The 16,953-nt window shown below is 36.0% G+C and overlaps 1 protein-coding gene across 1 annotated transcript in view; it reads right to left on the reverse strand.

The window, feature by feature from the left end:
- Window positions 1-767: 767 nt before the first annotated feature.
- The window catches only part of PGM2L1 (phosphoglucomutase 2 like 1), a 71,491-nt gene continuing 55,305 nt past the window's right edge, over window positions 768-16,953 (reverse strand). Inside the window, exons 7-14 of the mRNA XM_022593797.2 lie at window positions 16,648-16,837; window positions 16,002-16,099; window positions 15,114-15,294; window positions 13,281-13,374; window positions 12,823-12,952; window positions 12,401-12,590; window positions 8,583-8,716; window positions 768-6,737 (exon numbers count right to left, since the gene is read on the reverse strand). Coding sequence (XP_022449505.2) covers window positions 6,635-6,737; window positions 8,583-8,716; window positions 12,401-12,590; window positions 12,823-12,952; window positions 13,281-13,374; window positions 15,114-15,294; window positions 16,002-16,099; window positions 16,648-16,837 — 1,120 coding nt within the window. The 3' untranslated portion in view covers window positions 768-6,634. The remainder of the gene's footprint in view (window positions 6,738-8,582; window positions 8,717-12,400; window positions 12,591-12,822; window positions 12,953-13,280; window positions 13,375-15,113; window positions 15,295-16,001; window positions 16,100-16,647; window positions 16,838-16,953) is intronic.

Consider the following 16,953-nt stretch of genomic DNA (forward strand, 5'->3'; position numbering starts at 1 on the left):
ATGTGCAACTCTGTGCGTATGCAGAATCAGTGCAGAATTTAGTGCTTTTCTGCTGCAGGCAGAAACATGAGATGGGTTCATCCATTCAATAAACATTTACTGAGAACCTACTATGGTGCCATGCACTGTTCTAGGCAGTGGTAAAGTAGTGAAAAGGCTACACTCATGGAGACTATGGAGTCAGGTAATACTACTACTTAAATTTATTTGTTTTACTGTTTATGTGCTATGAACAACAATAAAATGGAAGAAGTGGGAGGGATGGGATTAGCATGGTTCCCAGAACATTCCATGCAGAAGGTGATAAAATGACCTTGGAGAATGTTACTCTCACTCATCTTACCTTTAAGCCTGATCAGAGGAAGGCAGGCAGTGGAGACCAGGACTACAGGGTCCTAACAACCCTGGAAACTAATCCCATGACCACCACTTTATCACAGCTATATAGTTACTTCTTTGAGAGATTTCCAAATCTTTAACTTTTTATTATGTTAGCTGATGCTAACATGGGCAGAAAAATTAGGTCAACTGAAGGAGAGATGGAGAAAAATAAGGTGGAAAGAACTTTAATGTTAGTCCTTTCTTCTGGGACTGCTGATGAACCAATCAAGAAATATTTACTGAGTAATGAGCTGTAATATTCATTTAGGGTCAAAGTTGCTTCTAGGGTATGCCATGTATATATATCAAGAATGTGTTCAGTTTGGATAGCCAACTTTATAAACTACACAGTATCTAAGATAATAAAAATTACACAGAAACTCATGCCTATGAAGAGACCTGTTTATTACTGATAACACTTCATTTGGCTAAAACCACACGAAAACCACGCACACAAATACTTAAATGCAAATTCTCATAGGCAGTACTTATGATACACCCTGGTGTTTTTGCAAGGAAAAACGAGAAGATGTTGACAGAAACTATTAAAACAAGGGCACAATTTTGAACTACTGCTACACAAAAAAATAAATAATTCTTAACTGCATACATTTTATCTGGCATATTCAATGATGTATACAAAGAGTTTGTTTTAGCCTATAACACAAGGCCTCATCATATACAGATGCAACTCTTGTTTGAGTGGTTCTTGTAAGATATATAATGAATCATAACACTGAACAAAAATATACCAAACAGGATCAAATTAGTTGTGACTCACTTGGAAAGCAGTCCTAGCAGGCTCATAATGGCACTAATACTAGTGATATTAAGTCTACACAGACACTTTCTTAGACTTCTTGGCCAACATCTTGCTTTGAGTGTAAAACACTAGGCCTTACATACAATTTCGAAATAGGAATATGCTCTTCTCTCTCCGAAGAAACAGGGTATTTAAGGGTGTGCATGCTTAATAAACTTCAGTACTGAGAATTGTTTTAAAAGCTGAATCAGAAAATGAACGTTTTCGATTGTTTCCTAAACTATTTGTTTCTTTAAAATAAAATCCCACAATTCCTATTGTCACCCATTAAGTACTCTACAACAGGTGCTACACTAGGTGGTGTGGAGATGAAAAAATAATAAACCATGATGCTTGCTCTCAGGGAGCTGATAGTCAGGTGCCCCTTCTTAGTCAAGGAATGCCAAAGAATTAAACAGAACAAACTGGCCAACACCTCTGACTATATTACAAGGTTCAGTGGTAACATAACTGTTTCAGGTCACTTGAATTTGGCATTAATACTTTCAAAAGTCAGCTTCTAAAGGGAATATCCTTGGTATGTGTTATGTTTATATTTCTCACACTAGAGTCAGTGCAGTACCCCCAGGGATATGCAGCAACTGAGGGCAGGGGGTGGGGGAGAAAACTGAGAGCCCATGTGATAAAACGGTGCCTCTTTCTGGCAGCACCAGTTTCCATGAAGACTGAAGGAATCATTTTTATACTAAAACAGTTTTATTATGGAGAATGTAAAATTCACTTACATTTTTAAGAGAGAACATGAAATTTCATGAGTGGCAGAGGCTGCTTCTGATTTTGCTCTCGGGCCCCTTCCCCTACACATTCATGTTCCTCTGCTTGAGGATTATGCTGGTGGAAAAATTTGAGAAGCAAACTTTAGATATGTCACTTTGCCCTTATCTTGGTCACTTTACTCATTCTTCTATGTTCTCTTTTTTAAGTACACAATCGTGAATTAACAAACAGATGTCTTAATGAATATAACAGTACGGTGAATATTTAAAGTAACCAATGGTAAACACTAACTATGTTTCAAACTGGGAGTAAAATCAGGCTGTGTAAAGAGTCAGACAATGAGAGACTCTCTTCTTTCCACTTAGTCTTCTTATGGCTTAGGGTAAGATGCTTTGAGGGACAAATGTGAAAAAAGATTATCTCGGATCTTGTGCTTTGGATGCCCAAAGTACAAGGAAACCTGAAATAGAATGCTAGATCAATTGACCATTCATTTAGGTTAGTATGACTCTTTCTTCCTCAGTTTCTAGAGCAATTTCCGAAAACAAGTGAATTGTAAAAGGCCATAATAAATTAATATATAGTAGTATCCAGAAAACCAAAAAAGGTTATGCAACAGATTTAAAATTACGTGTTACAATGTCTTAAATATTCTCACAACAATAACAAAATAACCCAAAGTCCATAAACAAAAACAGCTTAGGAATAAGTTTAAAGCATTCTGAATGAATACAGTTAAGATCACTTATCAGTGAGGTAATAGGACAACAGCTTTTCACAGTAACAAAATGTGGGAGGGCACCTAGGGAAAGAGGGAGGTAGAGAGAAAAAAGCATAAAACAAATTTATCCAAGCAGAATTTGGATTTTTCAAGCATTACAAAAATCAGTGGAAAACATCTAAGAGAAATACCAATAGCAGCAGTTCATAGAACATTTCTCCATTAAACTCCAGCTAATATCTTTGTTGCATCAATTCCAGAAGCAACTTGCTTAAGAAATTGGAGGTCTATTCCCTATATAAAGATATTCCAAAGCATCCAACCTCTTAGAACCTTCTGTCTGCTGAAGTTACAACATCCAAATAACAATAATTTATATTTAAAACAAACCTCTCAACTATCCTATAATGCTATACACTCTTCAAGATGAACAAAATTGTGTTCACGTCTCACTTAATTTGCAGGTTAAATTAAGCAGGTCTTTATACAATGAATAAGGACTGCACTCATGCATTTACTATTCAACATACACAAAAACTATCTTGTGAGCTACATTCTTCTAGGTATGGAGTGAAACTGAAATGTTACTTTCAGTGCTCTTTATGACATCATCTTTGTTCCAACCTGAGATTAAAAAAAAAAAAAGTATTGGAAGGAACCTTAAAAAGCCATTTAGTATACCCCTTTAATATTAAAATGTTTAATTTTATTTAAAAAAATCCTTATTCCCTATTATTCTGTCCTTGATGGAGATGGAGAACAGTTTGTCATATTATCAAACTTCCTACTTTGAGTTCTTCAATAAACGATTCAATTAATAACTCAAGAGTTATTAAACTATCTCAACAGCTCTCTCCCCTCCAGAGTTAAATGATCTTAATCCTTTGAACTTTTTCTCATGGATCTTATTTCCCAGTCTATATTTCATTCCTTTTTATTTCTGCTATATCCTCCCCTCCCCAGTTCCCATATGATCCTAAGATACAACATCCTCGCAGGAACTGAATCAGTAAGAGAGGTACTTTTTCTCACCTCCTCAAAGGCCTCCCTGGTCTCTTTTTAGTGGCCACTAATAAAGGAAAACAAAAGCATCACTATCTGCTTATCATAATAACAAGTAAACACAAGTAAACAACTTGCCCACAGTCAGTTCACTCCCCACTTTTCGGGTGATAAGTTTGCCCTTCACACGAAGCATTTCCTGTGCCACCTTACTGACCTTTCTATTGTTATTTCTACTGTTTATTTCCAGTGCTTTGATCTTGCCCCATTAATTCTTTCGTTTTCCCCAAAGCTCTAGAAAATACCAGTTTTGATTTACACACTCAATGAGAATGCATTCATTTCCATGATATTATTCATAAACAAAAAGATAAACAATGTAGATCCTAAGGCTGAGACCTACCAGCCAGTACTTCTGTTTCTCTTGGTTGGCTGGGGCTACTGAATTTATTCTGTTAGGCAAGTGTACACCCACTATGTCAAGTTCTTGTTAAATATCATGCTTAGACAGACTCGAGAGCTTGGCTAGAATCATAATTCCCTCAATCTATACACTTCAGGAACATTTGTAAAATTTTGTTAATTTTAACTTTGGATTTTTAAATTTTTGAGATAAGAATCCAAGCCTTAATGACTTTTCACCTTGATTAAGATGACTCAAGTGTTGCATTATATTAAAGCACTCAAAACTGTTCTATTTATAATAGAATGACAGTATGACACGACTTTAGTGATTATGAATGAGCTATTGTATCATTTTAGCTCAACTTTGTTCTTCAGTCACTGAAACACAGATACTAAAACCCAATATACATATTTTTCATATATATATATATATATATATATATATATATATATATATGTAGCATTGTTCATACCACTTTGTAGATTACAGGCCATATCCTAAATTACAGTCTACATTCCCCAAAGCAAATAAAGCAAAAAATTCTACACATTTCGTCTTTAGTGCAAAGCCTTTGAAAACAAACTCATTCAGAAATAGTGCTCTACATTTAGCTCTATTATCTGCAGTCACACAAGACTCAGCTACAAGAAAGTATGGAAGGAACGAATTAACAATAGTGCCAATACAATAATTTGAAACTCACATCTGGATTATCTGGATTCAACCAAATGTTAGCTGATAGCTGCAATAAACCAAACCATGACTTAATAAATATTCTAGTCAGTTCAAATTTTATATTACTATTATTATTTAGGAAATAAATTCTCTCATACTAGTTATCGCCCATAGGCAATTTGTTTAGTATAATTACGTACATCCAAGGCCTCATTATTGTTACCTCTTAACTATACCACATGTATTAAGTACTCTGTGAGCTATATAGGATAGGATACACTTTAAGAAGATTAAACAACACTTCTCTATTAACTCTTTTAGAAGATGCAGAATCAACTAAAAATGACCTTCCAAAAAATTTTTTTTCCACACTAAAAAGATAAGTAGTATTCTTGCGATCAGAAATTCTACAGAAGTCAGCAAGATGCTAGGATAAACTGGACTTTAGTTTTATTTATTTATTTATTTATTTATTTATTTATTTATGGCCGTGTTGGGTCTTTGTTGCTGCGCACAGGCTTTCTGTAGTTGTGGTGAGCGGGGGCTACTCTTCGTTGTGGTGCGTGGGCTTCTCATTGCGGTGGCTTCTCTTGTTGTGGAGCACGGGCTCTAGGCACGCGGGCTTCATTAGTTGTGGCTCGTGTGCTCTAGAGCACAGGCTCAGTAGTTGTGGCACACGGGCTTAGTTGCTCTGCGGCATGTGGGATCTTCCCGGACCAGGGCTCAAACCCGTGTCCCCTGCATTGGCAGGCGGATTCTTAGCCACTGCGCCACCAGGGAAGTCCTGGACTTTAGTTTTAAAACATGTAGTTTTAGTGTTTCATAAGATCTAAAATCTGGATGTTTTATTTCTTAGTAAAATGAGCATCACTTCATGTGATAAAGAAATAAATATACTTGTAAAAATGTAATTTAAAGGTTAGGCTTTTAAATAAATTCACAGCTCCTTTCTTAGTTTGGATATTTTTCTTTACTTAGAGGTTGTGATAACTGACACAATTCTAACATGAAGATCCTTAACTACAGTTACACTGAGCCTGCTTTTATTGAGATTTTTACCTACATTCATAACACTTTTAAATCAACAAACCTATTTGATATAGAGGGGAAGCACCTATATAGTTTGGAAGATTTTCTTTAACTGTCTGCAAATTAACTGATTAAATTATATTCAATGCAAGAACACTATTTCAATTCAAACCATGCCCTGAGAAGGCACTGAGAAATTTGACAAGAACCAAGCCACTAGGAATGTTGCCACTACTGTTTTATGTTCGGTAAATGTCAGAATTTTAAATAAATACAATAAATTTACACTGCACCAAGAGCACCTGAAACAAAGGTGCTGAAACCACATATTGTAACATCTGTTCTAAGCTAGAAATGCTAAATACCTCATTTCAAATACTCTAATTTGTAAGTTAATACCTGTGATGTAACAATGACACTTTTCCACAGTATACTGGGAACAGTGCCATTTTCTTGCCAATTCTATGGATTAATTTCCTTAACTAATTCTACAATTATATAGCATTTATCTGCCTTAAAAAAAAAACGTGCTATACACAATTACAAGAATATGGAACTAAGCTTAATCACACTTTACTAAGAAAACTCATTTGTATTGTTTTGTTTCTGTTGAAGGAAGAACGACGTGTTACCATAATACTTTTAATGTAATGACTTTCGTTCAAGATTATGAAAAAATTTGAATCATTTCTCTCCAGACCATTTCATTTCAAATGTATACAGTTTGTTTAGTCAGCCAACCAAAAAGAAAGAAAGTAAAAGGAAAAAGATAACTCGGCCAGATGAGACAGAGAGAGAATGCTAACTCGAGTTCAATGCATTAAGTTCTTGGTTGTTCTGTTCCATGGGCCAGTGCAAAGCAATGACGTACTGGTGAACACTACACAGAACGCCAGGTCAGTCCATTTTTCCTGGGCTCAAGAAAATTCTCAATCAAAGCTTCAATGAGTTTCTTCAATTCCTCTTCTAGTAAGGCAGTGTCACTGAGGAAAAAGGTTAAGAGTTTTGAAGTTCTTTATTTTCATAGCCTTAAAACAACTGGTAAATGAAAGAGAAATTCCCTCAGTTAAAACAAAACAAAACAAATCGAGACCAAAGGTGGGAAGAGGGGAATCACACACACAGAAAACACCATTATCACAAACTGAAATTGAACTGCATTAAAAGGAGCTCCTTGGTACATGAAACATGGATGAGTTATAGTATATCTAAAGATTTCTCCTGAATCAGATAATTTAATGGCTTAGAACACCAATATCAGGTATTAAGATAAAATGGCTTCCTGAGATGTGACTAAAAAAATGAGATGTTTATAAAATAGCAAGTATTCCCTTCAAAGTTATCACCTGAAGAGGTGCCACTGCCCAAAACATTTCTAGGAATGCCTCTTTAAAACTGCCTTCACAGTCATTTTACAAGCTACACAGCAAATCAATTTTTTTTACTTTAATAATCAACCTTCATTCTTAACCAAAGATAGCATTATTCAATATGTTTTACTTCACACTCTGCTCTGAATGACTTCAGGAGGTCATTTTTTTCCCCCAAAGGAAATAAAATCTGCTCCTAAACACAAAGCTTAGGGAAAGAGTAAATAATGTAACTTGGGCTCTGAAGGCAATTCCAAAAAAAATCTCCTTCCCAAATACATATTGATCAATGACACCCTTATAGGAGATACTACTTATGAAAGTTTAAAAAGTTTAAATACCCTCTGAATATATTATTAAAGTCAAGTTAATTTAGTCACAATTTATACTCCTAAAAGGATATTAATTGGCCAGATTAAGTCAAATCATGTTACATGTAGAAAATAAGAATTTGGCAATAAACAAACTACTTGTTGATCAATTCTTTATGTTCATCAAGAGTTAAAGCTCAGGGCTTCCCTGGTGGCGCAGTGGTTGAGAGTCCGCCTGCCGATTCAGGGGACGTGGGTTCGTGCCCCGGTCTGGGAAGATCCCACATGCCGCGAAGCGGCTGGGCCTGTGAGCCATGGCCGCTGAGCCTGCGCGTCCGGAGCCTGCGCTCCGCAACGGGAGAGGCCACAACAGTGAGAGGGCCGCATACCGCAAAAAAAAAAAAAAAAAAAAAAAAAAAAAGAGTTAAAGCTCAGAGAGCCTTCCCAAGCATATAAATTCACTAAAAAATTAAAATTCAGTTCCCAAATAATGCAGCCTCTTTGGAAAACAGTCTGGCAGTTCCTCAAAAAGCTAAACATAGAACTACCATATGACACAGCAATTCTACTCCTTATATATATATATGATATATACCTAAGTGAAATGAAAATATACGTCCACATAAAAACTTGAACACAAACATTTAGAGCACCATTATTCATAATAGCCAAAATGTGGAAATAACCCAAATGTCCATCCTCTGATAAACGGATAAAAAGATATGGTATATCCATACAGTGGAATATCATTGAGCCATAACAAATTTTTTAAAAAAGGAATAAAGTACTGATTCATGCTAACATGGATGAACCTTGAAAACATTATGCTAAGTAAAGATGCCAGTCACTAAGGACCACATATTGCATGATTCCATTTATATGAAATGTCCAGAAGAAGCAAACCTGTAATGACAAATAGTAGATCGGTGGTTGCCTAGGGCTGGGAAGGAGGGGAGTGGAGAGTGACTGCGAACAGGTATGGGGTTTCTTTCTGAGGTGATGAAAATGTTCTAAACTTGATTATAGTGATGTTTCCACAACTCTGAATATATTAAGAAACATTGTTGTGTACTTTAAATGGCTGAATGTAAATTACACCTCAATAAAGCTTTTATATATATATAATATTTAAAAAGTCAATTCTCACCTCTGGTCAGGTGACGCACACATCTCTGCATAATACTTTATCTTTGGTTCTGTCCCACTTGTCCGAAGAGTAGCAACACAGCCATTTTGAAAAGAAAACGTAATCATTTGGCTGTTTTTACTCACAGGCAGCACCTATGCACAAATGTAACAACAGCTCAATTACACTTGGTACCTTTCTTGTTTTCAAGAGTTGTAAAGTACATTCCACTTATATGAGGTGTGTAAAGTAGCAAAATTCATAGAAAGAGAAAGTAGGAGCGTGGTTGCCAAGGGCTAGCAGGAGGGGGAAATGGAGACTTGTTTAATGGGTATAGAGTTTCAGTTTAGCAAGATGAAAAAGTTCTGGAGATCGGTTGCACAACAATGTGAATATGGTTAACACTACTGAACTGTACTCTTAAAAATGGTTAAGATGGGGCTTCCCTGGTGGCGCAGTGGTTGAGAATCTGCCTGCCAATGCAGGGGACACGGGTTCGAGCCCTGCTCTGGGAAGATCCCACATGCCGCGGAGCAACTAGGCCCGTGAGCCACAACTACTGAGCCTGCACGTCTGGAGCTTGTGCTCCGCAACAAGAGAGGCCGCGACAGTAAGAGGCCCATGCACCGCGATGAAGAGTGGCCCCCGCTCGCCGCAACTAGAGAAAGCCCACGCACAGAAACGAAGACCCAACACAGCCAAAAATTAAAAAATTTAAAAAAAGGTTAAGATGGTAAATTTTATGTGTTTTTTTTAGCTGCAATTAAAAATTTAAAAATATTTTTAAAAGACTTGTAAAATACAAAAGATTACATGCATAATAATTCACAGCTGTACCATTTACTAAACATTTATAATTGTACAGGCACTGGATTATATACCTTACACACATGATCTCCAGGCCTCAACAATAATCCTGCAAAGTAAATATTACTGCCAATTTACAGACAAGGCTCAAAGAGAATAAACGACCTGTTCAAGGTAATCAGCTAAGTGGCAGAGCAAGAACTTTAAGCCAGGTCTATTTGTACGAAAGTCCAAACTGCCTCTACGTTTGCAAAGTGCTTTAGAATTTCAAAGCACTTTCACAGATAGTTTATCAGTAGTCTCCAAAGCAGAGTGCACATATCCTAGAGGACAGGCAAAATAACCCACTGGGGTGCAAAATATATATCTATTTTTTTTTACCTAAAAGTTAATACATGAAATGAAGCTTTATTGGGGTTTCCCTGGTGGCGCAGTGGTTGCGAGTTCACCTGCCGATGCAGGGGACACGGGTTCGTGCCCCGGTCAGGGAAGATCCCACATGCCGCGGAGTGGCTGGGCCAGTGAGCCATGGCCGCTGAGCCTGTGCGTCCGGAGCCTGTGCTCCATAACGGGAGAGGCCACAACAGTGAGAGGCCCGTGTACCGCGAAAAAAAAAAAAAGAAGTGAAGCTTCACTGACATTAAATATATGGATTAACACTGGTACTCTTCCTGGATCACAAATCAGTCTGTGAAGGTATCTCAAGGGACCCATGGCGGTTGTACTAGGGCAGAAGGGTTGACAGTGGTGCCTTCCCTCTAGCAAGCCTGGTCCTCTCCGTGAGATCCCTCTCTCAGTCAGTGGTACTACTAGTTGCTTAAGACAGAGACCTTCCTTCCCTCTTTTCCACTCACAGGCCATCAACTAGCAAGTCCTGTCGATTCTATCCTTTATTTAACTCAATTTTGTCTGGCTCTCTCCATCACTACTACTACCATTCAGGCTCCCATCATCTCTCATCTGGAGATGAGAGATGAAACAGCGCGCTAACTGATCTCCCTGCCTGGAAGTCTGCCCCTCTCTAACCCACTCACTGCACAGGCCATTCTTCTTTGCACTCCACACTACAGCTGTAGAGAATTCCTTGTGGTTCTTTGAAAGAAAACATGCCTTCTCACCTCCAGACATAGCACTTGCCGCTCCCTTTGCCTGAAACATCCTCTGTTCCTCCCACATCTGGATAACTCCTACCCAGACTCTAGGACTCAGCTCACAGAAGTCCTCTGCAAAGCCTTCTGTAAGCCCCTCAAATCTGAGTAAGGGTCTTTCCTATGCTCTTCCATGGCACCCTTATGTACCCCCAGTAGCCCTTATCATTTTGTAAAGTAACCACTGTTTACTTGACCATTTCCCCACTAGACTCCTGAGTGTAGAAACAGTGTCTTTGTCATTACTGTATTGCCAGTGTGCCTGTGCCTGTAGCAAAGAAGGGTTTTAATAAATGCCTGTTGAACACACAGTTAATGCCAATCTGAAGTTGGAGAAGAAAGAACTCAGGAAGTCTTTGACAGTCACTGTGTGTGACCTTAGGGGATTAACAAATATCTACACTATGAGTCATACAAAACTGTTGTAAGCATCAGTGGAGAATAGATAGGAAAGCACTTTGAATAACAAATATAAACTTTAAAGGGACTCAAGAGGAAAAAAGCAACACACCAAGAACTATTCTAACCACAGCAACATTAGAGAAATAAAAAGAAGCAAAAAATTTTGTTCTTTTCAATAGTTTACGAAGACAGAAAAATAGATACACACATATGTGCACACAGAATGACAACTGAGAACCAATTTTTGTTGACTGGATGAAAATACACAAAGGGAATATGGGTAGTATTCTACATAAAAGGCTTGCAGATTTCCCAAAATATATTATGCGCCTAGAAGCTTGAGACAACATCAGAAATTATAAATAGAAATTTAGGCTAATAATTGTAATCATAACAATAACAAAATAAATATAATCAGCAATCTATAGGGCTTTTAAATATTAGTTGAGCACCCACTATGTAGGCAGGAGCTTTGACAGGCATAAAGCTATATTAGAAATGGATCTGCCGTGAACAAGACAATGATAACATAAGATAGAAAGTGATAAATGACAAGAGGAAGGCACAATATATAATGAAACCTCAGGAGGACGATATCGGATTATGGGACCTGGAGGGTATGTGGAGGAGGTGACATCTGCATGAAGTCTTAAAATGGCTAAAGTGTGGATATGCAGCAGTAGGAAGAAAAGGTAGACTGAGGAAAAAGCCTGAGCAAAAATAGAAAAAAATTTTTTAATGTATACATGTAAGAAACTGTAAGTTATTCCATTTGGCTGGAGGTATAGGGAATAAAGTTGAAAAAGGAAGTTAAAACTAGAAAGATGAATAGCTTTGAAATTATAAGCATTTATTTATTTTTAGGTGCTAAGATGATTAGGTAAAACATTAAAATTTTTTTAAATTTTAATTAAAATTTTTTTATTAGATTCTTTTCCATTATACGTTATTACAAGATATTGAGTATAGTTCCCCGTGCTATACAGTAGGTCCTTTTTGGTGATCTATTTTATATATAGTAGTGTATATATTTTAATTCCAAACTCCTAATTAATCCCTCCCCCACTTCCCCTTTCATAACCAAAAGTTTGTTTTCTATGTCTGTGAGTCTGCTTCTGTTTTGTAATATGCTCATTTGCATAATTTTTTTAGATTCCACATGTAAGTGATATCATATGATAAAATTATGGGCTTTTAGACTTTATTTTCAACATTATTTAGCATCATCACACCTTTCCCCTCCCTCCCTTTCTCTTTCTGTCTCTCTCATTCTCCTTCCCGCTCCCCACCCACAAGGGTAGCATACACCTGGGGGAGTGATGAGGACAGGATGGGAGTCAGAGTCAGTTGGTGAACTTACAGCTGCTCTGGAGAAAAACAATGGACCCTAGTTTCAAGAAACTCACAGGCTTGATCTTCAACTATTTTACTGTAGTATGAATTATTACAAATTGTTGAAAATTTAAAAAAATAGGTACTTACTGATTTCTTATTAGGCTGGCTGCTATCATATCCGGTGGTAACATCTCGTATATGCAATATAGCAAATGTCCCACAAAACTTTGGGTATTCTTTTGGAGAATCAAAATTGCGAAGCCTTTCAAATATACTTTTGATGGTAGTTGGATCATAACACAAGAAATACGAAGTTTTTGAAATATGATAACCATATCTGCACAGAGATGTAAAGTGTTAAAATCAGATTTCAACTCACTCTTTCAAAAAGTATGTATTAAAGATAAGCCTATTACAGTGTTATGTAGAAAGTGGCAGTCCTTAATGCAGACAATTTTAGTACTTTTTAAAAAGGAATGACTATTCCTCAAAAATAAATTTAGAAGGTTAAAAGTAGCACCAAAAAAATAAAAAAATTAGAATGCCAAATTCCTAATAGTAGAACTTACTTTTCATAAACCTTAATCAGTTGTTGTTTCAATGTTATATTCATGGTTTCCAGGTAAGATGCCATCTCAGCAACAACAACGGCTGCACTCACCCCATCCTTATCCAAAACTGAAGTTCCACACAGAAAACCTAAGAATTAAAAACATCTTTAAAAAGAAGGAAAACATAAGCCTATATATAATTTCAATAGTTTTACATTTCTTCAGAAGGACGAATGAATTTAAAAGCCTAGTAATAAATGAAACCCACCGATACTGAAGGTATTTAGGGGACCTTTAAGGTCTTTTTTTTTTTTTTTTCCTGATGAGAAATGTATCTACACATTTCGGAGTTCACGGTGGTTTCTTTTTAACTCAAAATGCAAAACCAGATGACAAAAACTCCTCTGTACAGAATTAACTATATTTTAAAAAATGCTCTCATTCAAATTTCAAATATTTTAATATTTACTACATACCAATAGACTCTTCAAATGCAAAAAGGACTTCCTTCCCATTTTCCAGGAGGTCTTTTATCCTACTTCCAATCCATTTAAAACCTGGTAACGTTTCCTGAAATGCAGAGGAGGCTATTCTAGTTAAGTGACTCTCTCATAAAAATACATATTAGAGAAAAGCCTGTCACTAAATGCACATAACACTTCCATAGTGATCTTCTGTTATGGTCTTCACCACAAAGATTTATATAGTGGTAAACATATAGTCATAAAGGGCATGGATACACACACTGTTGTGACTGATGACCTACCATTTTATCGAGCACAGAAATAGGTGATGTAATCCACCAAATATAATCCAATAAGTGGTGATGCATATAGTCACAAAGTAACATAAATACACACATATATTATGATCATCTGCTATTTATCGAGCACTGTAACAGGTGCTTTACATTATTATCTTTTTTAATGCTCACAAAAACTCTGTTGCTGAAACAGAGGCTCAGAGGTTCAGTAAATTTGCCCAAGATTACACTGCATATAAGAGATCGAGCCAGGATTCAATTACACGGCTTCTTAGAAATTGTCCTTTAAGCTGTATTATAATCACTAATATAAAAGTGCCTATGAAGGCTGTAATTTAGTCCATCTGAGTAATCAAAGGCATTAAAGCTTTTTAATGATACACTTTTAACATTATCACAACATATACTTGAACCAAGTGTACTTTTACCATAACAGCATGGCCCAAATAAAACCATCAAAAAGTGACTAAGTCCTTCTTTGGAAATTAGATTTGAGGACTTTTCATCTGATGAGCTACTGTTCATTTTAAAGACATGAACTCTTTTAGAGTCAATAGAAAGAGCATGTAATACACAGTGACTCTGGAGCTCTCCATTACTAATTTAAGATTTCTCATTCACCTCTCTACCTCCTCACTGGGAAAAAAAAAAAAAGCCAAAAATCTCTGCAGCACCCCATCCCCAACAAAAACAAGGAGGCACATTTATAAATAGGTCTTTAGAATCATGTTCTTTTTTCTCTTTTGTGTTCATTATACATTTTTCTTCCTACAAGGAAAAGGTTAACATTAGAGTAATTCAGAATTTTAGGTTTGAATAAATTTTCAATTTCTTCTGTTTTGCTATTTGTACTTTAGAAAGCCAGAGACTGGAAGTTCTATTTCATTAAGGAAGGTTCAATTTTCTTTTAGTTAGCCAGTTAGTGTTAAGACCTGTAGCTTGATTGTGGCTCAAGAAAAACGCCCAGAGGTGACTTTTTCACTGATATTTGGCAAAGTTGGCAGAGGAAAAGTAACTTAATTGGCATCAGTCCCAGTAGCTATAAAAGTGGTCAGTTTAACTGCCCGAGGCTCACAAAGGTTAATGATCTGTGCTGAGAGAGAGTCATTATTTGTTTTTTGGATGTAGAATCACTGGGTCTTAATTTGCAATCTAGGAGACTATTTAAAGTTTCTTAAGACTGAACTTGAAGAGCCTAAACATGCAGTCAATGACACCTACAATTTTTTGGAGTGGAGTTTATGTGATTGATGAGGTCACTCGGAGCCAGATTTTCTCAGTATGAAAGCCAGATACTGTTGTATGGAATAGTAAACATTAAAGCAATTTTTAAAGAACGTCCTATCTTAGTTTCAGAAACTCACATACAGGATGAATTTGGCTCAAGGTTACTAAACAATCAAAAAGATTAAGAAAGTGTTAACAGAATTAGAAAAAAAGTGGGAATTAGAAATGAAATCAATAAAAGTCAGTTTTGGTGGGAAGATGGCTTTAATTTATAGAGATAGGTTTAGAAAAGTAGCACAGAGATATTATCTATTCTTACTTCAAAGTGAAATCCTTCTTTTAGTGCAATTGCCTTCAAAATTTTGGAAGAGACTGTGGTGGCTAACATATAAATGTTCTTCACATCAGCATTTCTTGATTTATTTTTCTTCCAGCAATCAAACATCCACCACCCAAACAAAGCTGCCAACTCATTCCCTGTGAAAACTTTCCAATCACCACTGTAGAGAGAATGAAAATTCAAGTCAAGACCTTTATAACTTCTCATTAAAACTCCTTGACCCCAGGACCTACAAATTACCATCATTCACACAGGAAAACCCAAAAACGACTGTATGGGATTTTTGAGAAAACATTTACTACTACTTCTCTAACTGACCAGGGAGAGCTTAGGGTAGGAATGGCAGCAAAGTACTTTGAAAAATTATTATGCTGTTACTTTTATTTCCTTACTTAATGAGAAATATGTTATAATATGATGTCCTCTTTATGGAAAGACATTTGTCACCACATTATAATGGCAAAAATACACAGCAACCAAAAGGACCATGATTAGGAAATGATTACACTGATAAAGCAATCTGTTGGGATACTATGCCAGTTTAAAAATGAATATTTTAAACAATATTTAAGGACAGAGAAAAATGCTCACAGTACAATATTAAGTGGAAATAATCAAGATACAAAACTATATATAGTATGATTACAATTTTATAAAAAACAAATATATCTTAAATATTTGAATAGAGAAAACATAGGAAGGAAATGTCAGAATATCAACCTAGGTGGTTATCTCTGGATAGTACGCTTACGGGAGATTTGTTTTCTTATTTTTTTTTTTTATTATTTCCAAAGAGCCTATAAGACTTAAAATCAAAAACTATTTTTCAAAGTTTAAGCTTTTAATCAAATAAGAGGTTCTACTTACTTCTCCTGAAGTTCTGCCACTGCCAGTCGGTCTGCATCAGGATCTGTGGCTAGCACTATCCGGGCATTTTCTTTCTCTGCCAGTCTCAAAGAAAGTTCCTGAAATGGTGACCCAAAAAGCTGGATTGCATTGAAGATGTTAAATTCAATGTAATATTCCTAAATGTAGGCACTATGTTAGTGATATGAATTCTAGAAGGAACATAGTTTGGCTAAATTGTTTTTTTTACTTTATTTTACTGAAGTATAGTTGATTTACAATGCTGCATTGATTTCTGCTGTACAGCAAAGTGATTCAGTTATACATATATATACATTCGTTTTCATATTCTTTCCCATTATGGTTTATCACAGGATATTGAATATAGTCCCCTGTGCTATACAATAGAACCTTGTTGTTTATCCATTCTATATATAATAGACTGCATCTGCTAATCTAGTTTGGCTAAATTTAAAATAAGCCTAGAAGTAGGGATATCCACCATAGAGATTTCAAACAAAGCAGAATATATGGCTCTAATATACTTTAAAAGATGTAAACTAAAGTGGTTTTTGCTTTTGTAAGTAATCTTTGAATTGTCAAAGAGTTCTGGCTATATGATAAAGTTTAATACACTAATAATAATTTAAATATAGAAAAAATATACCAGCACAGATTCCCCTTCTTCAGGATTTGGGCATTTAACAGTAGAAAAGTCTGGATCAGGATCTTTTTGTTCTGGTACTGGAATTGGAGGCTTAAAACCAAATACTTGAAAAGCCAACTGCACATAGTCATGTCCAACTCCATGAAAAGATGTATGTACAAATTTCAAGGTGGTTTTTGAGTTTAATTCCCTGTAAAGGAAAATATCATTCAGTCCGTATCATAAAACTCACTACTTGTGGTATAATTGAAATAACCTAGAGAAAAAGCTAAAATTAGTTTTGCTAGAATAAGGAAAATATACTCA

This window comes from Delphinapterus leucas, chromosome 7 (assembly GCF_059928025.1).
Source record: "Delphinapterus leucas isolate spDelLeu-1000000601 "Yukka" chromosome 7, BTC_Dleu_Yukka2, whole genome shotgun sequence".
In the NCBI taxonomy this organism is placed as follows: domain Eukaryota; kingdom Metazoa; phylum Chordata; class Mammalia; order Artiodactyla; family Monodontidae; genus Delphinapterus; species Delphinapterus leucas.